The 26,837-nt window shown below is 39.1% G+C and overlaps 1 protein-coding gene across 1 annotated transcript in view; it reads left to right on the top strand.

Moving 5' to 3' along the window:
• Positions 1-26,837, top strand: part of MAP3K5 (mitogen-activated protein kinase kinase kinase 5) — a 106,680-nt gene that overhangs the window by 68,913 nt on the left and 10,930 nt on the right. The window contains exons 12-24 of the mRNA XM_063329506.1: positions 3,533-3,582; positions 8,628-8,723; positions 10,081-10,162; positions 12,120-12,253; positions 15,895-16,022; positions 16,827-16,963; positions 17,613-17,718; positions 18,658-18,815; positions 19,303-19,480; positions 20,261-20,281; positions 21,350-21,527; positions 21,628-21,796; positions 24,789-24,974. Coding sequence (XP_063185576.1) covers positions 3,533-3,582; positions 8,628-8,723; positions 10,081-10,162; positions 12,120-12,253; positions 15,895-16,022; positions 16,827-16,963; positions 17,613-17,718; positions 18,658-18,815; positions 19,303-19,480; positions 20,261-20,281; positions 21,350-21,527; positions 21,628-21,796; positions 24,789-24,974 — 1,623 coding nt within the window. The remainder of the gene's footprint in view (positions 1-3,532; positions 3,583-8,627; positions 8,724-10,080; positions 10,163-12,119; positions 12,254-15,894; positions 16,023-16,826; positions 16,964-17,612; positions 17,719-18,657; positions 18,816-19,302; positions 19,481-20,260; positions 20,282-21,349; positions 21,528-21,627; positions 21,797-24,788; positions 24,975-26,837) is intronic.

A 26,837-nucleotide genomic window follows, 5' to 3' on the forward strand; every position in this document is an offset into this window, starting at 1 on the left:
GGTTTTTTTAGGCAAAACAAGTAGGCTTGGTGTACTGGCCACACATGGTATCTCATTGCCATGACTTCGTATGTTCCAGTTTGAGTTACCTTACTTGAGCATGCACACTTATAGTCCAAAAATGGTATTTCATGATACATTCACATATCTTTTAGCTGCTGGGATATTTTGCTTGATACTTTCAGCAACGGCCTTCTTCATAGCTGTGTCACTTGGCTGCCCAGTCATCCTGTGACTGGGAGAAGGACTTGGATGTATTAGTCTGTACCTGTTCGGTGTTCAGTAGAGAGGTAATTTGGCTTTGCGGAGTTTGTAACCTGTGCTTTGTAGTATTTTCCATTATTGTAATTTTGTTATTCCCTTTTTAAAGTTTCTTTATAGTATGTTGTACCTCTTTTTCTCCACCGCCCCTCCCCTTTCCTGATTTGGGGAGTGTATCTCTGTATTTTCTGCAGATGCTATTTTCCTATTTTTGCTGCTCTACTGTTAATCAGTAGCATTAGACAAAGTCAGTTTTAAATGCACTCCCTAGTACTTGTGCTCTAACCAGAATCCTTACCGTGGTGAGCTTAGTGAGTAGCCCGGGACCTGATCGATACTCAGTGCAGGCATCCTTGCCCTGCAAGCCGTAATGCCCATCCAAAGAATGCAGTGGGCAATTTGGTAGTTATCTCTTCAGCTGTACAATTATAGTCTGCTGTTGCAAGTCTGTTGACGTCCCTAGAATCCATCAGAAACTGTATAGGGAGAAAAGGGACTAGAAAAATTTGGAGACACCAGCTTCCTTTTCAGTTGAATATGACCAGTATAATATTTGTCTTTGATTAGAGATTTTGTTAAGGAAATTGATGTATTATCTGTCAGCCCACTGCAAAGAGGAGGACTCTTACTTTGATCCTTACTAGGCTGAAAACAGGCATTTTAGGGGCTGATTAACAAGCAGAGACCACCTATCCCTACTGCAAGGGCAGGTTAGACAGCTGGGTTTGGAAACTTCTTCAACTATCCGATTTCAATCTACCTACCATCAGTCTGTCAGAGCTTTACCAGCTCACACTTTGGATTCCAGTTCATTTTGGCTCATAAATTCACTGTTCTACTGATTTGCCAAAATTCAATCAGTGCTTTGAGAATAATAATTGTGAGTTACAAAGTGTATGAACTTCCTTTCATGCACAAAGAAACCGAATTTCCATTTTGAATCCAAACTGGAACTCAGTGGAGCCTGCAGCCAGCAATTTTGTAATAAATGGGCAAATGACAGTCAATACCAGGATAAATAATGTGTCCTCTTCCTGTTCCGTGGCTTTTTTAGCAGCGTATCTTAACATTTATGCCCTTAATAATACTAAGTTTAACGTAACCAAATGCCTATAAAAATCAGATAGCGTTATGTTTTGTATTAATGCACGGTACCTTTGCCTTGCAGCTCCCTAATTCTAGCAGCCCTTTTTGCACGGGGTTAGAGGACTGCAGCAGCGCTGTTTGCAAGTTTGAAGTAAACAGCCTGTCTCTGTTTCGCCTTGGCTTCTGAATCCAGTTTGAGTTTTGTTTTGGGTGCTTGGTGGTTTTTTTGCCTAACCAAAGAACAGATGCTGAATTTGGATAGCGTGCCTGACGTATTTACTCCAATGGATTCAAAACTTGGCAAGATCATGAGGGACGTCACTTTTCTGTTATTTCATTACCCGAGAACTTCGTGTGGTAAATAAAAGATGTATGAATCTGTGAGAAATTAGTTGCGCATAGGTGACAGGTAAAACCCGCAATACTTAGGCTTCTTGTTATGCTTCTTGAGAATTTATGCCTGTCAAGACGTACATTTTAACTTAGTGAGATTTTAGATTATTCCCAATAGTGGGAATTGGACACATACCAATAGCTAAGCTCTGAAGAGAGTTTCCAAGCATGGAAAACTGGGAAGTAGCAGAGTTTGTATATAGAGGGAGGAGTAAAAGACAGGGCAGATACATCCTCTGTATTAGCAGAGGGAATGAGTTTGTGATCTTTCTTTGTGCAAGAGAACCAGGCAACTCGAATAGCAGTTTCATGAACGCTTCATACCAGCATCAGTTAGTACCTCCACTTCAAGATGCAATCCCACCTTTTCTTAATATCAGGCTATTCTCCTGTCCCTGTACCCCGCCGCACAAACCCTTCTCTCCATTTAACATTGAGGAGATACTGGTATTACTGCTCTGTATTTTACAATTATAATAGCGTGAAGCTTGTGCTTCAAGAAAGATGTTTGCTTGTATTTTTGGTACCTTGTGTTAGGCATTTTATATTAGCATCACAACCTTTAATGCCATCTGAGCAGGAAGGAAAGAATTACAGAGGAGGAGAAAATTGGTGTAGAAAGCCTTATAGAAAGCTGTTATAGCTGGGAGAATAATTTCCTCTATCATTTCCTGCACATTGTGCAACTATTTTGGCAGTGTATCTGTTCTGACTTCTGTACATTTCACTAGTCATGAAATGTTTTATAAGCTATGCATTTTCCTGTCTTCTTTTGGAATACATTTGATTGTGTTTGGTGCTGTGCCCTTATGCTGTAAATTACCTCTCAGCAAGAAATGTCTCTGTGCCTTTTAATTGCTTAGGTCACTAAAATGCCAAAACTCTAGAAAGCAGAGATTCTTCAAATACGTTGCTTATTGTGGTGGGATCCCAAGGTCGCCAGGAATTCGAGGTGGTTTAGTTCCACCTTTTCCTGAAAGGAGAATGTTTTCATTAGAAGATACAAAAGGCTTCTGTTTCTTACAGTAAAGTTTTATTAGAACATAAACATCGGGCACTATGACTGTCTACAGAGAGAACTCAGTTCTGCTGAATGTGACAGATGTGAATTTCAAAGACGTGACAGTAAGTGAGGCCTGGCCCTTTGTGTTTTCATAGGGTGGCTTCTTTCTTCCAGCCTTGTTTATTACTCCGGCAGCTCTTAGGCGTTTCAGTACATTCTTACTGCTCTCTTCTGGATTCCTAGGGAAATAGCCTCCTTTCTGTTTCTTTGGACACTTGGCCTTCAGATTTGCTCCTTCCCTGAGCAATTCCTCCTACTTTTTAAGAATTTCCCACTTTTCTCTCCAGCATCTGACTTCCTGCTTGTAGCTCTCTCCGCCTGCTCTTCCCACGCACCAGGGCATTGAGCGTGAAGAGCAGCCTCTTCTTATTCTCAGAAGTGGAATTTCCCCCCCCTCCCCCGCACACTTCCTAGATGGTCGCGTGTGACCCCAAGTTCAGTATCCAGACCAGGCTATACTGGCAGCCCTTCTGTTTTGCATGCTTTCTAAAATGTACATTGTATATTGTGTTTGCACAGTAAACGGCGAAGAAACAACCCAAAACTTCTGTTGTTCTGGTTTTGGGTGAAAAAAAAAAAAAAAAGCCCTGAAAAATAACTGTTAAAAGGTAATAGGCTGGTGTGATTCAAGTGTTTCTCTTTCCGTCTCTTCAGTTTCAGTCTAGAAGATACGCCTACTGGTGCTTCATTCATAAAAATGATTTATTTATTTTTTTCTGTCTGTTACAGAAAGGTATCCACGAGTGGAACTTCAGTGCTGCTTCTATCAGGGGAGTAAGGTAAGTTGTTTCCCTTTCATGTTTTGAAAAGAAGAGAGCAATTGAATGAGTATTGTGTGAAGCTGCTGCTGTGGACCTTGGTGGAGTAACAGAGGCAGAGCTGGAGCAGAGTACTGCGGGCGCTTTCCCGGGTGCCCTGCTCTAAGTGAAGCCCCAGGAATCCTAGTCCGGATTCAGAAATGACTGCTTGCAGAGTTCATTATGTAAAAATTAGCAAACCTAGCCCATTGAATTAGAGAACTAATATTTTCTAGAAAATGGTATTCACTTACTTAAAGCAACTGCCAATGTTTCATGTCATTTTACCCAAGTTCTGTCACAGCCAGGAGCTGCCTGGTACACAGAATATGTAAGCCAGAAAGTAACATGTGGGCGCAGAGTGGGAGGATATGAAGAACTGACCAGATCAGGGTGTCTTGGAATATCCTAATTGATTACCTGTTCTGGGGTGTGAGTGTGTACATTTGGGGTGGTTTTGTTTCTGTGGCTGTTTATGGATATGGCAGCAAAATTGTTTCAGAGAAGGCCCGTAAGGAGAGGAGTCTGTCAACACAGAGTGGTAGTTAGACCACAAAGTGAAAAATTGAAGATTGTTTGAGAGAACAGAAAAGGGAGTCAATAGAAGAAGAAGAACAAAAAAAGAAAAAACAACCCCTCCTAACCTCCCAAAGATTCACGTGGAGTAGGTTAACATGGATTAATACATCACAGGAACAGGAATGGCACGTGCAGGACTGGCTTGACTGGATTAGAAGAGAACAATGTTATACGCTCAAGGTTGCCTCTCTTTTCTTCAGCACACTTCCCTCTTTGGGACAGGGCACAACAGGGGAAACTTTGCCGTCTATTTGCTTGATGTCAGCAAAATGTTTTCTGTCTACTAGGGAGACTTATCTAGGGGGAATTCTTTACTGGATTGTGTGCCGTATTGCCAGTAGAGGACAGCCAAATCCGAGCCTGTGGGTCTGCTCTGCTCTGCTAGCCAAGGTTGAACGTAGTGTGCATCCTATTTGGCAGGGTCCAGCCTTGCAATTGGTATCTTCTGATAGTAAGAAAGTAGGGTTTCACCACTGCTGTGACCTCTTTGGATCAATTCTTCATCTTAGTCTCTCTTTTTTTTTTTTCCCCCTAGGATTTATCTATACTTTGGCAACCTGCAATTTACCACTTTGGTGTTTGCTTTTAGTGTAATTAAAAAAAAAAAAAAAAGTAGTCCAGAAATCTTACAGTTTTTAAAAATAGTCGTTGCTCTGTTCTAATAATAACTGTTCCATACACACAAAGCTGTTGCTATGTCTGCAGGACGTTTTGCACAGATGGATGATTCTTTCTCCTTCCAAAAAGTGACTTAAAAAAACAAACTATCAATAGGCACAAAAATTCAAGTCCTGTGGGATTCAGCTTATTTTAGGCAAAAAATTGCAATGATACGCTTAGTTTAGTCTGGTTTGGGTTTTGGTTACAGTATGGTTTTGTATGTTTCTAAAAAAAGAGAAAAAAAGGATTTCTTTATTGTCCTCTTTTTTTTTTTTTTTTTTTTTTTTTTTAAATGTTCCTGTCCTCCTTATTAAACCATGCTGTGGTCAGTACTGTGTCTGGTGTACCCTCCTGCATTTGTTATTTAAACTGTCAGTTGTCATTTAATTTGTCAATTAAATTTCCAATCTGTTCATCTGGACAGATGTCCAAAGCAACTTGGGAGACTTTACAGTGAGCCAAGAGTCACTGTGAATTCTTAGAAAACTCTGGCTGCCTCCATGAGGAGCTGCAGGGGGAAATCTTTATCTTATGCAAGCATAAGCCTTTTTTTTTTTTTCTCCCTTCCCTTCTTTCAAATATATGCAAGTTTCTGATCACTTAAATTTTCAGTGTTTTTCAGTTTTTTTTCTTGTTTTCTGAAGGCAGGTATTCTTTGGAGTGGAACAGCCTTCGGAACCAGGCCTGCTTCTAATCTATTTTTGTATTAAGACTATTCTTGGCTCCTTTGAAGCTCCTAGACTTAAAGCGGTCTAGGAATGGGGAGTTCCCAGCTTTATGAGGATTCTCAGCCTTTCTAGACTAGTAAGAGCCAGCTTCAGAAGTGCAGCCTCAACGTACAAGGCAGGTCTTTGTTGAGAAAGGCTCCAAGATCATGTACAGAGGCCTCCATAAATATTTACTGCATTACATAAGGAGACGGCAGGTCTGAAGAGACATCTAGCATTGACATGGCTAATGTTTTTGGTAAATGCTTCAAGGAAGTGACTGAGGGGTCCCCTCTGCGTGCTGTGTATCAGCCTGTGTAATCAGCATCTTATTTCATGAGTAATAGTTCAGGTCTCAAGACTTGCAAGGGGATTTGGAAAGTGTATGGAGCTCTCGGAGCAGCACAGTGCTAAATCACACTGTGTATGCAGGGAGGCGTAGTAATTGGGTTTAGCTTAAAAACCCCATTGATGAGTGGATTGTGCGCTGATGTACATAACTCTGCTTTTGTCATATGCCCTTGTGACCCCTTAAACACAAATGTTTATTATTGAATTGGGCCAAAAAGTGCTGTTAATCTCAAAGGCTTCATCAGAGCTTTTGGAACATGGCTGCTACCCCAAGGTGCTTTGCATTTTAGGGTGTCCAGAAGTCCCTAGTGTTCTGCAGAGCTGACATCATACAAGCAAGAAGATGCCATCTTTATTTTTCCAATTTAGGAATAAAAAATAAAGCAGTAAAATGAAGCTGCTAGACTACAAGTTGGCTTTTTCTCAGTGTTCAAAACAAGCCTTGGATTATGAAATAACTGCTGCTTGTGTTGTTTCCATGGGAGAGTACCTCCAAGGTCGTGCCGATGAATATAGTGTTAGAAAGTTGGATTCAGATCTGCATCCAGTATTCTTCATAGCTTGAAAATGGACAATGAGGGTGCTCATCTTCCATGCCAAGTTCTTGGAGCTTGGAATCTCATCAGACCACTTAATTATGACAGTGGGAGATGTCTGTACTGCCGCACTTCTAGCAAACAGACAAGTTCCACGGAGCTGCTTTTCTGTGGTTGCTGCCAATGCTCAACTGTTTTATCTGCTGCTTCATCTGGAAGTATTAGTAAGCGGTAGTTAACAGCATTTGCAGTATTTATTTCTTATGGACTAAGGGGAGTTCTGGATGCACTCGAGCTGGGCACAAGGGCCACGCTACGCCGTGCTTCCCTGTTTGTCTTCGGAGTTTTGCAAATTCACCCCAATTCTGCTGTCGTAGAAGTCAGTGGGTCCTACAGGTGCTCAGGAACTGTCAGAATGAGGCATTTCCTGAGCAAATTATCCCCTCTCTTTTTATAACCTGGTATTTTTCAGTCTTCCTTTTTTCATTTGAACAACTTTTTTTTTCAGGGAGGAAAGCAACATATAAGCAATGTAAATGCTTGCTTAAAGGCCTTAAATATTTATGAATCTGCCTGCCCTCTGTGTACACTCCACATTCTTACCCTTTTATTCACTGCTGTGTTAGTCAGTGGCTTCTGTGCATGTCAGGTTTAAACTGACAGTTTATTCAGTAAAATGTTTAAACTCACATGGAACCTGAAATGAATGAGTAATTCTGTTAATATCAGTTATTCTATATCTGGAGAATTTACCTATATGCTTGAGAAACTTGAGTTAAAGGTTAGTTTATAAACTGGGGACAGTGACTGTCTTCCCAGATGTGGGCATTGCTTAGCTCTTCTGAATTTCTCCTAACATAAAAGTAAATGAGTCACCACACCCAAAGACAAATATTCTTATAATGAAGTTTGCTCTTCACATAAGTAGCTTTATGAAAGGCAGGCCCCCCAGCTCGTGTAAAGAGAGTTACAGGCCTGTACAATAGAGGAATCATAAAAGGAAGCAGTTAAGCAACCTTAGACACCCATTAAAGGTTGAAAACTACAAGTATTTCCTGATATTTCAAGAAAAACTGTGACATTAATCAAATAATCAGTCTTTTGGCACATAGAATATCATTCTACTTTATTCTGCTATAAATTAATTTAAAACATGATGGCTATCTTGATACAGCTAAAATAGATTGATGTCACTAGGACTATGGATTTTGTCCAGTATCTTAACAGTGTTAATAAGGATAATGAGTTTGTCTTCGTTTCTTAAACACTGCGTTATATTCCCTTGTAACACCTCTATCCGTCTTTTTCTCCTCATCTAATATAGTAACAATCAGTGCTCCTGCATCAGCTTGACACCTGGCACTCAACATGTGAGAAAGTTATGGAAGGAACTATTTCAAATAATGTTTAATGTTTTCTATAAGGAGCACAGTAATGACAAGCATATAAAACAGTTCTAGTGAATTAATATATTTGCAAGAGCTGCAGCCTACTTTGGGTAGAAAACTGACAGCTGTACCAGAGTTTGCACCTCCTCTGGTCTTCTGTTGGGACATCTATGCATCCATAAGAATAGCATACGTATTTCTTCAGTATCTTTGTTCTCCTGTTACAGCAGATAAAACCAAAACTGAAGAAAAGCGTAGGTGGGCAAGGGTGGTAAAGTCATTCACTTAATTTTTTGATGCTGACTTAATTTTAAAATATTTTTCCAACATATTATCAATGTACTAGTTCACAAGGAACCGATTAGAATTTTTTGTGTTCAGGATTGAACCGTGGCTGGTTTCTAAAGCAGGAGGAACTCATGCTTTGAGTTCAAAGTCCAGCTTTCTAATGTGATCTTGAAAGGATGTTTCATCCTGGCTGCAGGGGTGGGAAATTAAGGGCCTTACCTAAATGCACTGAAGACAAAAATGACTCAGGTCAATGAAATAATGCTATTAACTTCTTTGCTCCTACTCTTTCTTGGGCAATGTGTGAACTAGGGGGGCAAACTGAATGATAGCAAAGAGCATAATGTGAACTTTGGACAACACAAGAGTGTAATTTTACATTAAGGAAGAACTATGGTGGCTTAGGTTTAATCTCATCCTTTCCCATATTAAATGGGTTGATCTGTGTGGTTTGATATAGCCAGTAGAAGTCCAAATGCATTTTTCCAATAACGTGTTCTGCTTGGCTGTTCTTTCAGCATTTCGAAGTTTGAAGAACGATGCTGTTTCCTATACGTGCTGCACAACTCAGATGACTTTCAAATCTACTTCTGCACAGAACTTCACTGCAGAAGGTGTGTCACTGTTGTTATTTCAGAAAAAACGCAACCTGTCATGGGGTAGATGGTGTCTGCATGCGCAACAGGGACTGACTGTTTCAGAACTATGGTGAAAGACGATCTGAGCATCCTCAGTGATCACTGTCTTTCATGCAAAAGCTTAGTACTACAGTACCCTAGAGATGTATCAGCTTTGAAGGGTCAAAGCGCAAACTCAGACAAACATTAGGAACAAATATTATTACAAATTTAATTTTATTTTTTTACACACTTTGTGGGATTACTTCTCTAATACTTATCATATTAAGGCTTACTACAAGTGGTTTTTTTTTTCCCCCCATCCAAGAAAGCATCCTAAACTTAAAATGGGCTTCTGAAGTGGGAACATTTGGAATAACAACAAGGTCTGGTCAAAATTTCTCTTCTATTGTAACTAAAATTTTATTTACGATTACAAAGAAGCACACTTGATTTCCTTTACATTATCATCACGATGTTTCCTTAAGTAAGATTGTACCAGTATCCCTTCAGGAAACTTGGCAAAGGTTTGTTTCACAAAATTTGGGGCGTCTCAGTTTCTCTAAGCTGTGCTTCTGCTCTGTATGCTTGGGGGCTGTAGTCTGGAAGGCATTTCCAGAGGAAATTTCATGTCTTTTTATGCTAAAAAAGGCTACAACTTTACCAAAAATCACGGCAGTACTCTATATTAATGGTTGTGGCCACCTCCCAGCCCAGTCCCTAGCTTGTTCTCTCATCCATTCTGTTTCATATCGGTTCTTTTACCATGTTCATTCCCCTTCGTATCTGAATACTTAGAAGAGTAAGCAATACCTTAGCATGACATGGTATTTGTACTTGCATTCTTTCAAAGGAGTAGAAGTCATGTGTCATAGTAATAGTAATATTTTTTTTTAATGGGAAGTTGTAAAATAGACCCTTTCATTCAAGCAAAAACTTGAAGCTAGCCTTGCCGCACCACAAAAAATTCCTCCAAATGTGGGCAAGGCTTCTTCTAGGCACTTCTCAAGATGCTTCGGTGCTTTCATTGGACGTAAAGAAATGGTGATATAGGATGAGAATTTCACCTGATACATAGATTTTGAAATATGAATTCCGTTAGTAATTTCAGGCACCATTGGTGTCTTGCACATATAAAAGGATGACGTAAAAAGTATGAAAACTGCAGATTTTGACTGTTAATTCTCCATGTAAACAATTTCTTTTTCTTTTTGCTGACAAACAAACGTTTGCACTGAGTTATACTTACTATACTTAAGTCCTCTTCTGGTTCATTCATTACTTTAGAGAAGTGTTCTCTTTGTCACCATACTGTCTCAAGTGTGTATTTGATTTTTTTTTTTCCGTTTAACAGGTTTTTTGACATGGTGAACAGTATCACTGACGAAATAGGGAAGACTACAGAGGAAGGGGAATGTGATGGAGACTCTCTAGAGGTATTTTTACTATTATTTTTTTCCCCCCAACATAATTTTGGGCTCCTATTGTAGCATTTCACTGAAGGGAGTAAATTACTCATCCCTTCTCTGGAAGAAGTTAGGCAAGTTATTGTTTACAAAATTTTGTCCTTGACTGTTTATAGATTAATCATTCTTTTTAATTGTCCTCATGTAGTTTTTATAAGGAACATAGCTAAATTTCTTGTATTTCAGATAGCATACTCACTTGAGAAGGTACTAAACTCTGGAATTCTCCAGTCATGCTTATTACAGAGTGACTTTTGTACCAGTTCCTTCAGAGTGTAATCATAGCCAGGCAGAATTAGCATCTGTTTAAATTTTAAAGACTGCTTGTTGCCTGTTTCATGCATCACTGGAATCATGGGCACTTACATTATTGGCAGGTCGTCTGCACCACAAGCAAGGATATCCTTGTTGTAGGGGAAGATTTGTCCTTGCTAGTTGCCATCTGTAGGCAGCACAGCAATGAACGTCAAGTTCAAATCAGATGGCGATGTTGGTGCTGCTGGGGGTCTGTTTATACCCTTAGCCCACTAACTCACACTGAACCTTAGGGTGCCCTACGTCTGCTGCCACCCCTGCTAGCTAAGTTATAGCTTGCCTGGGTATGCAATTACACGCTGTATTCTCACCTTGGCTTTCTCCCTGAACATAACACAGAGTTCAAAAGCGAGTACAGGGCCATCGGCTGCAATGCAGTATTTACGGTGTTTAGGCTTTCTTTTAGGTGGCAGAGAACAGGAAAGAATACCTGAGCCTATGTCCTATCACATGAAAATCCGGTGTCCCGAAGCTCTAAAGACATCCAGAACTGACTGAGAGAGTCAGCGCTGCATAACGAATACAGACAGCCCTCTGTCCCAGTTCTGATGTTGGCATTTTGTAATAAATCTGAAATCGAAGATGGGACAAAGAGAAACCACTAGAGTGACTTGTGGGATAGAAAAATACCCTATAATGAGAACCTTAGGGTGCCTAATTTGTTTATTTTAGCAAAAAGAAAGCAGTGGGTGACTTGATTACAGTGGGTAAGTATTTTTACAGGGAAAATTACAATGTGCTAATGGTCTCTTTAATCTGTTGAAGAAAAGCTAAATGAAATAGTAACGCCAAAGAAATCCGAATTGAGGCATGACTTCACCGTGACAGTAATTAATTGTTGAAACAAAGTACTAAAAGTAGTGGACCCTCTCTTTCATTAGAAAGATAGCAGTCTTTATTTGGAGGAAAATAAAAAAGTACTTTATCTAGACATAAAATACTGGGTTTAGCATGGGAGTGAGCGTGTGAAATTACATGTCTGTGTTACACAAGAAGCTAGATCAAATAATCTGTATAATGACTGTTTCTGGACTGGCCTTAAACTCTTTGAAATTCAAATTCAGCCGAAACCACGCTTAATATACTGCAATCGTGACTGACCTCCATTGCCACACGCTGCTGGCTGACCTGGCACTGGCAAAATTGAGGTTGTGCTGGTTTTGGAAGACGTGGTCAGGTGAGGAGAGCATCTGGAACAAATTAAGTGTATCCTGCCTTGCTTTTTATGTCTGTGTGGGAGCCGAAGTTCTCCGTTTGGTGCAGGGTGCCCTCTGTCGTCTTCTCTTGTTTCTGCAGCACCTGCCAGCAGAATTGCAGATGCTGTTGAGTAAGACATGCAAGCGTAACTACTCACAACAGGTAGAGGCTAGTTTAGCTTTATGCACTTACCTGTGAAATGGATACCTTAGAAGCCAGCGCTTCCTGTACAGTCAGTGGAGAGATATAGGCATGTCTGCACAGTATCCAAATTGTCTTCTTGAAGTGTTTTTCTTTCCTTCTCCATGGTCTGCAGAAAGCAATTAGCCTCCTAGATGCCTTAGTTATGAGCACGGGGTCAGGTGGAATAAATCTTACCCCTCTGTTTCATTTCATGTTGTTGTTTGCTTTGCAGTATGATTATGAATATGATGAAAATGGCGAGCGAGTCATTCTGGGGAAAGGAACTTACGGCATTGTATATGCTGGACGAGATTTGAGCAATCAAGTCAGAATTGCTATTAAAGAAATCCCAGAGAGAGACAGCAGGTATAGTAACTGTGGCTGATTCCAAAGTTTGTGCATTATGTAATTTCATCGGTAATGTCATCAACCAGTTTGCTGATTAAGGAGTATCTCTTCTACCAAGCTGCCAATAAATTACCTGTCTGTTGGGTATAATCGTGTTCCCTATCTTTGTAACTAGACGTTTCCAAGTTGCGAAATAAATTCTCAGTTGTGATGATAATCTAGATGCTTACTGAGTTTGGTACTAGTAGTTTATAATACCTTTTCTTTCCAAAAGAAGTATTGGTGGAGTACAGTATCTCACTCAAACACCTAGTGATAAACCCTATCTACTTAGACACGCTCAGGCATGTCTTTTATAAAGAACTATTGAAATTCATGATTTGTGGAGTTCTTTAAAATTCTGAGCCGGAATTGTTGGTGAAAACATTTTCCTTTCCTGTTTGTGCATCATTTACTATGAAGCCCCTCTGTAGGAGGAAATAACTGTATCCTTGTTTGTGCAGTGCTCAATCTACAATGAATATCAGGAAGGAAGCTGGTTTTACCCGTCCCTACAAAGCAGTCATCTTAGAGAGTGCTAGTATTCAAAACAGTAGATAAAGGAGGCTATTCTAACCCACCACAGCGGCTGTTACTCTTCTCACTTTTATCTAGAATGTATGTCCCTGGGAGTAAAACCCACCGTTTGTGGAAAAGGAGTATTATTCTCTACAACCTATCCAGCATCAAGTAGTGTTATTTAAATTGTATTGGAGCCTAGATGTTGACAGGATACTGTTTGATAACTCTCATAAAGTTTTCTTTGTGTGATTTACAGACTGGAAGGTCAGTAATGCCACCTGGTGTCCTAGCTCAGTTTCTTTTTCATGGGTCTCTTGTGGGCCTTCCTTCAGTTATTCTGTCCCCACTTAGTCGTTCTTTTCTTTGATGTTTAAAAAATGAATCCTCCTAAATCTCTTTGAATCCATGTATATTGGCTGTTCGATATGGAGATGTCTGTGGTCTAATAATTTCTCCATACTCACATTTTAAAGATACTAGAACGTAGATTATGGAAAAGGAATCCTTCCATCTTCTATATTGTTATTGCAAATTTAACTGCAGAAAGTATGGCCTCGTTACATAAAACAATCTTTTGGCTCAAAATAGGGTTGCAAGTTTTGTATGTACTTAGAAGAAATGTGTTGTTTGTAAGAACTGTGGTTGATAGAAAGATAGTCTGAACAGAGCAGTAACTACTCTAAAGGAAAAAAAATTTCCAGATTTTTCTTCTCCAATACACATTTTTTAAAAATTTTGAACAGAAAAGGTTTCAGATTCAGTGTGCAAAGCATACTGGAAAAGAGATTGTCAGGAGGCTGTTAGTCTTTCGTCTAGACTTCAAAAAATATTTGCAGGCTTCCAGGACAAATTTCAAGTATTACTCTTTTAATGGCAACGTAAGAAAAAGTTATTAATTAATTTCTGATTACTTATAACCTGATCTTTTAGCACTTTGGAAGAAGTCTATAGAAAGAAAAGGATTAATCTCTGAAGTTAATTCTTAGCATTTTCAAAGTGAAAATGACCGTCTTTTGAATTTGTAAGAAATAATTAAATGCTTAGTCAGAGCATGACCAGAAATGCCATGATTTCTGTGCAAAAAGTAGCGAGTCTTTGATACTGCCGTATGTTAAATACAAGCTACTGAATAATGTACTTAATCGTTAGGAAATGTTAGACTACAGCGACACGTTCAGAAAGAAAAGGAAACATTCCTGCAATGCTGTTGCCCTCAAATGCAAAATAGTACCATGGTACTACAAAATAGTATCAGTGGCTGTATCAACTTTCCAAGTTAAAGTAAAATCATCTTAGGTAGATAATAAGATATAGCGTTCTAGGACTTAGAATTTGTCTTTCTTCGAACCATTTAAAGTCTCCTAATGACTAAGTTCTAAAATAATAAATGCTTCATCCTACTGGAGAATTTTCTTGCAGCTTTATTTTATTAGCTAAATTATTTTAGTTGCTCAAGACTCAATTAACTTTGCAGTTTAAAAGTGCAGGGGGAAGAATTGTAATTGTCTTGCTGCTGCTGTTCTGAACGAATATCCCATTAGTATAACTCAGGAATATAATCTCTGATGGTTTTGCATTTCTGAATGACTAACAGCATAGTCAGAATCTTTATAGTCATGTGTGGAGAGGCAAGCCAAAACTCAAATTAGGTTTTAGTAAATAGACTCGGAGTTGCATAATCACACTTTTCATTAACCAAATACTTTCCTTGTTTTCTGCAAAGTTGTTTTCCACAGGGTTTTTCAGATGCCTGTTTTTTTAATGGTTTGCGTTTTTTTTCCCCCCTCCACTTGTAGCTGGATGCTGTTGTTAGAGTGAGCTCCCTACCCCAAAAGGGAGTGGAGCTCACAGGCACTTTTCTCCTAACAACTTCAGCTGCATTTGTGCTTTGATTGCATTCCTGGCACAGGCACTCCGCTGGCTCCAGGGAGAGCTACCTCCTGGACTTGAAACAGCAGGAAGCTACCCCTCCTCCCAATAAATAAGTAAAATAAAAGTTTTTTCCCAGTTCATTAGGGGATGAGAATGTACCAGTGTTGGTGTGAGGTCTATGCTGAGAGCAACCTCATGAAGACGAAGATGGCGGTAAAACTATTCCTTTTGGTGGCAAATAGCTGCAAGGTTGAGTTTGCAGCAATGTTTAGTACTCCCGCAGAATAAGCAGCTGAATATGTTCTCCACTTGCTCAAGACTCTGCAGCTCCTTCTTGTATCTGGACTGATGGAAGGAGGTCTGTGTCCTTCATCTATTCAGCTGCCCTGAGAATCTGGCTGCAGGTGGTAGTCCTTTAGTGAAAATAGCCACCAGGCTCTCAGCATATTGTCTACGTTTTGCCAGACAATACACAGAATCTGGCATCTGACCTGCAACTCGCCTATAGTTGAAAGAAGAGCATTAGGCCTGGTCTAGGGAGCATATCAGCTGCCGAGCTGTGGTGGTGTTCCACACTGGAGAAGGATCCAGACTCCAGAAACCTTCTTGGCAAAAAGACTGCTGAAAAGCTTACATCTCTGCAAAATATTTTATCTTGGACAACATTTGATAAAATTGTTTTGATCAGTTCTTCTGGATATTCCCCCATGAAATTATTCCTTTTTCTTACTCTGCTAGCTATCCGCTCTTGCTTTCAGACAAGACTTCTGCTTTAATTAATTAAAATGTAAGTGGTGATTTGTTTTCGTTATTGAGGTGATTTTAATTATACACCAACTTTCTGGTTTACTAGTTCACTTTGGCACTAGTCTGACTCCAACTGCTTGCCCAACTGTTCATTCTCTTTGAATTAGGCTGGAGAGGAGATATTTTTCCACAACTTTTGTTTTGCTCAGTCTGTCCATGTACACTTACAACATTTTGTGGTTTTGTGTGTGTATACAGAATATTATATATATTTTATGTGTTATGTGTATTTATATATGATTACATAATTTTTTAGTATGTGGTCGTCACAGCCACTGTTGCTAAATGCATCTAACACGTAGTCATTTTCAGTGTAAACGTGTTTCATGGGACCTAAAATAGAACTTCAGCCGCTACAGTAAACACAAGACTTTCTTTCCGAAAGTCAATATTGAATAAGCTGCTGCTTTTCTTTCCAGGTACTCGCAACCTCTGCATGAAGAAATAGCTTTGCATAAGCATCTCAAACATAAGAACATTGTCCAGTATTTAGGTTCTCTTAGTGAGAATGGCTTCATTAAGATATTCATGGAACAGGTGCCAGGCGGTAAGTTGTAGGGGAGACTGGTTTGGTGGTTGCTTGGTTTGTTTTTTAACATTTTTAAAGCATAAAACCTATAGCACTGCAACAAGATATATTTTATGCAAATGTAATTAGTATCTCCTTCCTAAATTAATGGGCAAAACCGTGTCTTCAAGGTGCTTGAGTCCTCTCGTGCAGTATTTAGGTAGGACGTGCTGCGGATACAGCTCAGATCATTGCTGTGGCAGGCGAGCTCCTTCTACCTACAGATCAGCAATGATCTGTGGTTATCCTACTAGAAGGACTTTAGCTAGTCTCAGATGGCTGATCCCTCCTCAGGTACCTAACCCAAGAGAATGGCAATTAGTGATCGTTACTTCTGTTTGAGACCAAAGAACTCACAGCAGCCAGACGGAACAAAAATCCCACTTCTTGAGTTTAGCGTTTTGAGAAACTGTTGAGCTGGTGTACGTGCATCCACCTTTTTTCACTCTTTTACAACATTCCTCTGGGGCAGCTTCTCTCCAGGCACAGGAGAGACATGAGCACATTGATTAAATGGGTTCTGATCTGGCTGCTTGAGGATCAGAACCCACCAGTATCTGATGCAGCTCAGTGGAGGCACTGAGACTTTTTTTAATTACTGCAGCCAGTGATGATGCAAGTAAGCATTCTCCTGCAGAGGCCTTTGGTTATAGAAGGGGTGCCTACACTTGGTTTGGGATTGATGTTTGTTGTTACTTTTTTTTTTTCTTCTTTTTCCTCTGTGGGAGAAGGCAAAATTTAATTAGATTTTCACTCTCACTTTTTTGCTCTCCAAAATTATAGGCAGCCTTTCTGCTCTTCTACGATCAAAATGGGGACCATTAAAAAATAATGAGCAGACAATCGGCTTTTATACCAAGCAGATTCTTGAAGGATTAAAATACCTCCATGATAATCAAATAGTGCATCGAGACATAAAGGTAAGAATTCACAGAGAATTAAGCCTGAAAGTGTTATGTAACTGCATAATCATTTATTTGTCCTGTAATTTAAAAACATTTTTCTGGATGTTCTTCGTTTTCACATACCCTCCTTGATATTCTGAACTCTGGATTAGGTATGTGAACCATTGTTAATTTGAATTTGCACCAATAAAATATTTTTTTCTTTTAGAAGAATTGACACATACCCACTTAAGATGTGATAAAGTGAATATTTTTTATGAAGTAGATATTTTTATTCCTGTTTTCTGTGACATGATTGAACTTTCATAAAAGCTTATCAGAAGTGAAGAAGGTGGTGGATTGGGTTATTAGCAGGTTCTTTTCCAAGGAGATTGCAGATGAAAAAAAAAAAAATAAAAAGGCTAAAAAGCACACCTTTTTCTGTCTCTTGGTAATCTTTAACTGAATTCCTACAGTAGGGGAAGTTCTCTTTGAGATGAAGTTTCTGATAACGGGATTACATAAGGCAAGAACACTATTGATTCCTCTTTCATCTTCCCTCTTAAGGGCCTTAGGAGGTAATTGTTACTTATTAAAGAGTGCATTGTAGAAACAGGCTATGCAAGAAGTCTTAGATGAAGAGTCAGCAGAAAAAAATAATTGCTCTGAATGTTCTGTTCCTCAGGGTGATAATGTACTTATCAACACGTACAGCGGAGTGTTAAAGATTTCGGACTTTGGAACTTCAAAGAGACTTGCAGGAATCAACCCATGTACTGAAACTTTCACTGGTATGTTCCCAGAGCAGAGACTCTTTCCTCACTCGAACTGTGCGTGTAGGGTCAGAATCCACAGCTGCTGAACTTTCATTGACTTCAAATCAGTATGAAAGGTTGCTGCAAGAATAACTATTTTTTACACGCTATACACTGTGTTTGTACGCACTGTTCAAAGAGAATGCTGTTTTGGAAGTTCCACTTGAGACACGAAAGTCCTCTCCAGCAGAAGAGCTGTGTCTTTCCTGTGTTGTATTTGAGTCTGTCTCTTCTGTGTGCATGGCTTTTTCATCTTGATAATAGAAGGCTAGTTTTTTCTTTTGTGACTGGCTTGGACATCCTGGCTTCATCTGCAAAATTGCTTATCTACGGAGCCTGTCATTAACTTGATCCTCATTCTGCTTGATAATTTGGTTTGGATGTTAAATCATGCAGTGGCACTGCATTAAATAATTATGGCAAATGAGAAGTGACTGTTATTTTAATTCCATCCTCTGCTCTTCCATTTCTGCAGAATAATGTTTCGGGTTGATTCAGAAAAAGCGTTCATATCACCTGCTGGTTTAGATTCAGATTTCAGGTTTCACTTCCTTTTCCTCTCTGTATGCAATTTAGAGTGATCTTCCTTATTTTAATCTTAACCTGTAATACAGTAAATTAAAGTTATGTCTGATCCAAAGCTCATTGAAACCTCTTAATGATTGTCATTGACTTTGAAAAGTGATCTCGTTAGATCACTAGATGATATCGGATGCTTTTAGCACAAGTAATATTTTTTAATATTTTGAGTGTCATGTAGAATGCATATGGAAATTTTTGAATTTTGAATAATAGAGTATTTTTTTCAATTTCCCAATATTGCTCACACCCCAAGGATTTTGTTCCTCTTACCCTTTAGCTATCTATTTGCATCATCAGTGCACCTAAATAAAAAAATGAGTGTGTTTTAAACAGGTACCCTTCAGTATATGGCACCGGAAATCATAGACAAAGGACCGCGTGGCTATGGGAAGGCTGCAGACATCTGGTCCTTGGGATGCACGATCATTGAGATGGCTACAGGGAAGCCCCCGTTTTACGAACTGGGAGAACCACAAGCAGCTATGTTTAAGGTCAGACATCTTCCTTGTACGACTCAGACCGGTATTTGTAAACACAGGAAATCTTATGACTGCTTTGGAGAAGTTAGAATAAGAGATTGCAGGAAAAGAAGATAAAGGAAATGCTTGGTTAGTGAGGATGTTAAGAAGCATGAGCTGATTCAGCTGAGTGGGAGTGCTGTGTCGTTTTGAAGAGAGTAATGGAGCAATAGCAGCTATTCAGCAGCCTGAGTGTTAAAAGGAAAAAAAAAAAGAAAAGAGAAGCATTCTGCTTTGTGAGAGGCTCTACTTGCAATTGTGGGGTTTTTTTAATGTAATTGTTTATACAGCTTGTAATAGTTAGTTTTTTTTTCTCTGAATTAATAAACTAGTTACAGAAAGAGAATATAAAAACTTGAGAACAATATATGACTTCTATTATCTAAACACTTTTTTGATGCTGTTCAATGTTTGGGAAAAGAACAGTGTAGGCCATTGTTTCTCCCTTTATTTGTCTCAGGTGGGAATGTTTAAAATACACCCAGAGATTCCTGAATCCATGTCTGCAGAAGCCAAGGCTTTCATATTGCGTTGCTTTGAACCAGATCCTGATAAACGAGCTTTTGCTCATGAGCTACTTATAGATGAATTCTTGAAGGTTTCAAGCAAAAAAAGAAAGACCCCATCAAAGCTCTCAGGTAAGCATTACTAAACTCAATCTGGAATTTTTCTCTTGATGATGATACTGTTTCCTGCAACTGGTGATTTAGTCTTTAAGATGAACACATCAGATCCCATCCCAGTGAACATTCCGTTGTAACCTTCTGGTCCAGCAGCTTGCTGCAGAAACACTGTTGTAGCAGAATTCTGTTATATTGTCACAGAGGTGATTTATATAAATATTTCTAATAAGGTTTCTAAAAGTCTGTTTATGGTTTCGTGCAACTTTTACGGTTGTGTTTTTTTTTTTTTTAATTTGCGTATGTTTTCATTCAAAGGATGTTTGCATGGAGTACATTTTGTGTAAGGTTAGAACATGCTATTGAGCCTCAGGGGAGTTTCCTACGTGAGCAAAATAATCTTTGTCCCATAGAAAATGCGCATGCACGGCATTATTTTTGTTTCATGGACTCATTTCCTGCAGCGTTCTAAATTATGGAAAGTAAGAAAGGAGTTTTGATAGTATGAATGACATATTCTATGTGTGTGCATATATACATATGTTTTCTGTACCTTTTTAGCATGATACCTAAAATGAAATAAAAATACGAGGTAAAGGAGATGGCATTGGATGATCACTTTTAAAGTGGTTTCCAGATAAAAATTAACTTTAAATAGCAATAAATTATGCTTTTAAAGATTACAGACAGGAGAGTCTGTGTAGTCTATAAAAAAGGGAAGTTACTCTTTAGACTGTGCTTATTTTCTGTTAATTTCAGCACATTTAACTTTCTTTTTTTTTGGTGTTTCTCCCACAGTTCTTTCAGCTAACACAAACGGTGAGTTTTAACATACTTCTCTATCAAAACATAACTGTGTAGATCCTGTGGCTATCACTTATTCTGGTACAATTTGTCACACTAAAATGCTGCAAAGAGAAGTGGGCGCAATTATGAAAATAAGTGACCTTTCTCTGTTAGGAACCTCTAATTCATTGTGCAAATTTAAACTACGATTTGTTATCCTGCCAGACTATGGCTTAATTGTCTAGGCAGGTGGGTAATACATTGGGCCATTTAGTGGAAATCTGAACAGGAAACTGAACGGCTGTTTTGTAGTAGCAATAGAGTCAAGGTTGGTGGAGAAAGGTAACACAGATTTTTATTAGGCTAAATTCTACAACTGAAAAAAATGGAATGCATGAAACCCCTTGTCAGGCCTGGGTACAGGATACTCGTCTCTTTCAAGAAATGAACTGCGGGGGCGGGCCAGGGAAACTGAACAACCACATCCTTACCTTCATGCTGAGTTGCTATCAAAGTACACTTTGAAATGTACGCATGTGAAGTAGGTATGAATAGTTTCTTGCTGCAGTAATGTGTGCTCTGGATTTAAAAACAAAAGTTCTGACTTAACATGTATGTTTATTATTAATTAAAGACTATGAACTAATTAAACTTGTATAAAATAATCTGATAAAGAAATGTATCTTATGTGTTATAGTATATATACATTCATGTATTGTATATACAAATACATATTTATATACACTCATGAAATTGACATTTTGGAAGGTGCTTACCCTGTGGAAACATTTTGTTACTGCTGAAAGTGCATATTGATGATATGAGATGCACGTTCACTCCAGTGGTGAAGGTTCTGTAAATGAACTTGCAAAGAGCCCAGCATTTCTGTATCTCAGGAAGCTTTTGAATAAAAACATAACTGCAAGGTAACTCCATTCCAGAAGAATAAGCTTTAGGAATTTTTTGCCAATTTTGTTTTTACTATTTTGTATTGGTGTGAGGGAAGACTGGATTCTGTTTCCTCTGAAAGAATAACCGTTTCACTTCAGAACTGTGATGGCACTATTACATCCTAATTTCTGAATATTCCTATACAAACAGAGTATCTTCGGAGTATATCCTTACCTGTCCCTGTTCTGGTGGAAGATACAAGTAGCAGCAGTGAATATGGTTCTGTGTCACCTGACACAGAATTAAAAATTGATCCATTCTCTTTCAAAACAAGAGCCAAATCCTGTGGAGAAAAAGATGGGAAGGGAATCCGGTCCCTTTTTCTGAGGTAAAGAGCTATCTGGCATTTATGTTACACAGTAGATTAGGAAAGTGTGCATTGGGGTGGTTGTTATAAAGTTTCTTTTCACTGAGTGTCTTTCATGCAGCATCCCAGATGAACATTTTGAGGATCACAGTGCACCTCCTTCACCTGAAGAGAAAGATTCTGGGTTTTTCATGCTGAAGAAGGATAGTGAAAGGAGAGCTACCCTCCACAGGATATTAACTGAGGACCAAGAGAAGGTGGTGAGGAACTTGATGGAAGCTTTGGCTCAGGTAAAGTAATTTCAGAAGGCAGCAAAAATGTTATGGAATTTGAAGACTAATCTGCAATTACCTGGAATTTTTGAAATTACACATAGTAAAGCAATTAAAAAAATAAAGTTTGCTTAAACTAGAAAGCATACGCCATGTAACCTTTCATTGTTTATTGTTTTATTGGGGCTGTTAAAATAGGCTTTAAAATTGTTTATGCTGCATTGCATATGCCTTCTGTGTTGTTTGTAAATACTATATGTATACCTGGATATTATTGCTGACCAGGCAACAGAAAAACATGTTTTCATGAGATTGTATTTTGCCAGTGCTTTTCAACTGGGACTAACGAGGCTGTCAGGTCAACTCATGTGAGATAGGTCATCCCCAGGAGGTGATTACTGTGCCTCACTTTTAGACTTCCATCTTCTGGCTGACTGTTTTGATGGAGAGAGGTTTAGGTCTTTTGGCCTGCACTGGCCTTATGTTAAGTTACTGTGTAGAAAACAATGTGGCTGACCGGTACACCATTGCCTTCTAGCCAAGAGCCGTAAAAGGGGAAAGAGGGGGCTAGGGAGAACATAAATTACAGCTATTCCTCACAGTAGTTGGGAGCACATACGGAGGGGAGGGAAGGTGGAGTAACAGTGGGAGCTACGGCAAACAACAAAATAATTGCAGAATGACCTTTTGGCACTCCTTTGTGGGGATGATTCATGATGATGTATCAGTTCAGGATGACACTGAATAAATTACGGGTCATCACCACACTGCTAAATGTTGCAACACCGTAATTGGATGACATGATTTTTTTGTTCTTGTTTGTAATGTGTGTGTTAGTACTTAATTGACTCACCTCATTCTCAAGGCTAAGTATTGCTGGTCTAAAACATATTTGTATAAAATGTGACAACTCATCTTCTAAAGATAGTACTGTTTAGAAGCTGATGCAAACCAATATGATTCTTTTGCATGTACTACAGTTAATGTAATTGGAAATTGCTGCCATACCAATAAAAAGAACTTCTAACTGTTGGTGGGGGGAGGCGGGGAACCCACGGTTGTCCTGGTAACTATAGAAAGTGTTAAAATAGAAGGCAATAAGAGAGATGCCTGTGATCTGTGCTTTGCTAGAGTGTTGCTATAACAGACACAGTTGTTAGCATGTGCATGAAAGGAATAATCAGTGATCGTGAGAGGCTGAAACTGAATCACAAGATCCAGAGAGGGTACTTTGTGTTTCATGGCTTCCTCAGCTGGAGCTGGAACAGCCCAAGATAGGAGCAGAGAGACACGGAGTTGTAGAGCCAAAGAGTTCAAAGCACACGTGCATGGGACTATCTGCCCTTCAAGAGGATACAGAACTGTGACTCCCAAACACCATTTTCTCCCTCGAAAGGGGGATCCTGGTCAAAGAGCAGGAAACTTACTTAAGCCACCAGAAAGTGGTAGTAACTGCAGTTCAGGGGAAGTTGAGTTGGCTTCTTGTTATGTCCTGCTAAAATGCAAGAAGTTACCAATAGATGGAAGCCTGACTTGCTTGTTAGGCCTCATCAGGATGTAGGCTTTGATAGGGTTTTTCCCTTCACAAAAACTTTTCATAAGAACAATTTCAAAAAAGTCTGTAGGTGTGGGGGTTAGGGGAGGAGAACAACCTTCCCAAAATAGGTCACTATTCCTTATTAGGGACCCACACTGGTTGCCCTGTCACCAGGATGTCTTGATGGACTTGGATCTTCTAGTCCAGGGCTACAGTGTATTGTGTGTCCACCTGTCTGCCCCAATGTCTTTTTAATTGTTTAGACAAAAAGGAGATCAGCTACTGCAGGACAGAGTGAGGAATCCACTTCATTATAGGCAATCATCAGGTGAATTCTCCAAATCAAAGTGGATCAGGATGAGAGGCTAGGATCTCTTACCTCAGAGATGGATGCTTTAGTCAGTGGAACTTTTGACTGCTCTAGAGCTGCTTCTTTTTTTTAGTTTCTCTCTCTCTCAAATAATCAAATTGTCTTTGTTTCATCTGGATCATAATTAATTAACTATAGTTAAAACCTCAATATTATTGGCAAACAGACTTCTTGGTGTTTGGCCAACCGTAATGTTCATGGCATAAAACTGGAAAATACAACAGAACTAGATACCGTATATCTTTCTGTTATGGAAATCAATGTTAGATATCTATAGTCTATATAAATAATTACTTAACTTCCTTCAGAATAAGCATCTAATACTTCATGTTGAACAACTAGTATGGTTTTCTATCTCTGGCTTAATTCTAAGATTTGGAATTGAAATTTGCATTCAGTTCGCATAACTTTACAGAGTAAATACAGTCCTCTAGTTCCTACTTACTTACACTGATGTTCTAATGAATGCTTTTGAGCTTTTTGCTACTTTTGTAGCTCATGCAAAACCACAAAAGGTTTTAAAAAATAAGCATATTAATATTTATACTAGAAAGGTGAGAGATTTGTAAACCTGCTCTACGAATAGGTAAGTGGAGAAGTTCTGTATCAAGGGAAATTATGTGGGAAAGAAATAGTCGCTTTCTGAGCCTATTGTGTAACTTGGACTAATCCCTTCTTTAAAATGCCGCTGTGGGACTTTGCATTTTGTCTCTGAGGCACTCTGAAATTAGAAGCACGTGTTTGTTTGTAATGAAGAGTAATTTGTAGTATTCGGTGCACAGTATATTTATTCATATCTTTTCCCTCCTGTACAATAAGACATGCAAACTATAGTGCGCACATATACTTCAGCAACTGATTTAAAATGAAGTCAACGACTTGGTCGTCAGGTAATCTGCATTACCAGGGAGCTCAGCAGTAGAGCTCTGTGCTGCTGTAGTTACACTGCTACTGTTATCTGACCTATACCTTCCTCTTAACCATAGCAGTGGCATTTCTGAAAAATCTGTATTGCCAGCTGATGTCGCTCGCTAAAGTCCCTCTGTGTGTACGTTTCAAAAGACGGCTATCAAAACTATTTCTTTTCCTCTCTCTTCTACCAGGGAGCCGAAGAACCCAAGCTAAAATGGGAACATATCACAACGCTCGTTTCCAGCCTCAGAGAGTTTGTACGGTCCACTGATCGTAAAATCATCGCAAACACTCTTTCAAAACTGAAACTGGAGTTAGACTTTGACAGCCATGGTATCAGTCAAGTGCAGCTCGTGCTGTTTGGTTTTCAAGATGCTGTAAGTAGTCATTTTTACTAAGAACTTTGTGCATGAAACTGCTAAAGTAAAAAGCTAGAAATCAGAAGCAAACAGAACTTCCTTAACTTCCATCCAGAGTTACTGAAACAATAATATTTGAAGGCTTTGAACCTGTAATAACAAAACCCCAGCCCACAGCTGTGACTTGGTTGGGTTGCCATGTGATCCTCTGGCAGGACACAGACCCTGAACACAACTGTTGAGATTTTGCTGATTTAAAAATCTAGAAGGTACAGCATAGTTGTGTGAACATTACATCATAATACTAATGCAGCAAAGCCTTTTTAAAAAATCTCATTGTGGAGGGTTTTTTGGTAAATAAGATCAACACTGAATGTCAGGCTTATCCTGTGCAAATGCATATCTTTTGATCTTGAGTTCTCTTATAAACTGATACATTAAACCACCCTATGCCTCCAACAGTAGTCTGTCTACCTTGTAATATTGTATTGAGTTCTTATTCTAGTATTTTTGGTTAGCAGCAAATTTCTGCCAAACTAGACATTTTCATTTCAATTTATAATAAGCAGGATAAGAAGGAGGGAAAAAGGTTACTTTTCTATCAATAATTAGTGCAAATTTATGATTTCCTCCAGTGAGCAAGCACACACATGGATATCCTTTAAATAGATAGTTTACCAAAAGCAAATGTTTTTTCTTCTTAAGCTCTATAATTAAATGTCAGTTCACAAGCAATTAGGTTTAATGCTTAAGATTGATAACCAGCATGGGAGGGTACAGCTGTGCTGGGCATCACTTGTCCAGACTGAAGTCATGTAGTAAAAAAGAAATGGCAATCCAAGAAGGCATTTGAGGTGGATGATTCTGTTAACATTGAAACCTGGGGCACTCTGACAAGTAAAAGAGCTGTCAGGAAGGGATTGCATAGCATGTAAACTGTTGCATAGACTACACTGACAAGAATTAGATGCTGTTTATGAAAAAAACCCTAGTGTGTGAAGCGACTCTTTAAAAGAGAGGTTTCCACAAAACAAAGTTTTCTCTTTGAGTCTTCACTTTGACTACACTTCAGCTTTCCTTTCTATTTGGCCTCATATTAATATTGTTTTGACACGTGGAAGAAAAAAATCAAACATACAAGGTCAAGAAAAAAATGGGGGGCGGGGAGGAGGTACAAATATCTGGTTTGATTTTCTGGTAGAAATGTTGCTGGGCATCAGTTGTTCACTGGTAATTGACTGAGTCATGTTCTTTTCCAGAGAATTTTTACCCTCTTCTGCTAACTTAGTCATTACAAATTGCTGCTTTTTAACTGATAAATGTATCTTTCATTACTATCTTTCTATTATTTAACTAAGATAACCCACAGAAAGTTCAAAGAAAACCTTTGCTCTATATGTGCCCAGTGTTAATTATTTTGGACACGTGTTAGATTTCTGTAGTAGAACACTGAAATCCAGATCAGTATCAAGACCTCAGATACTGCAGAGACTGGGATATTGCTAAAAGTGAGGGAAAGTAGTTCCCTTGTTCTCAGGACTTAATAAGGTAATCTTGGGTAACAATGTTTAATAATCGAATCAAAGCAAGCAAGAGAAGTAGTTTTGTGCTGTAATGTAAATAGCTAAATCACATTACTGTGGATTGTTGTGTTCTTGACAAAGTGACATTGTGCTTCTCCAGTACTTAAATAGGCTGCACTTAGCTAAGCGTGTGTCAGTGTTTTGGTGGGAGTCAGCATGGCAGGAGCTGCGCTGCCTGGGAGGGCTGTGGGCAAGCCTTTGGGGCCCTTAGGCAGCTGCTGCCCAGGTGCTGGGCACAGGGCTGGCTCCCTGGCGCTGCCGACAGCTCTCCAGGTCCAAGCACAGTGTCCAAGTGCCA

The sequence above is a fragment of the Chroicocephalus ridibundus genome, chromosome 3, assembly GCF_963924245.1.
Source record: "Chroicocephalus ridibundus chromosome 3, bChrRid1.1, whole genome shotgun sequence".
Classification (NCBI taxonomy): Eukaryota; Metazoa; Chordata; class Aves; order Charadriiformes; family Laridae; genus Chroicocephalus; species Chroicocephalus ridibundus.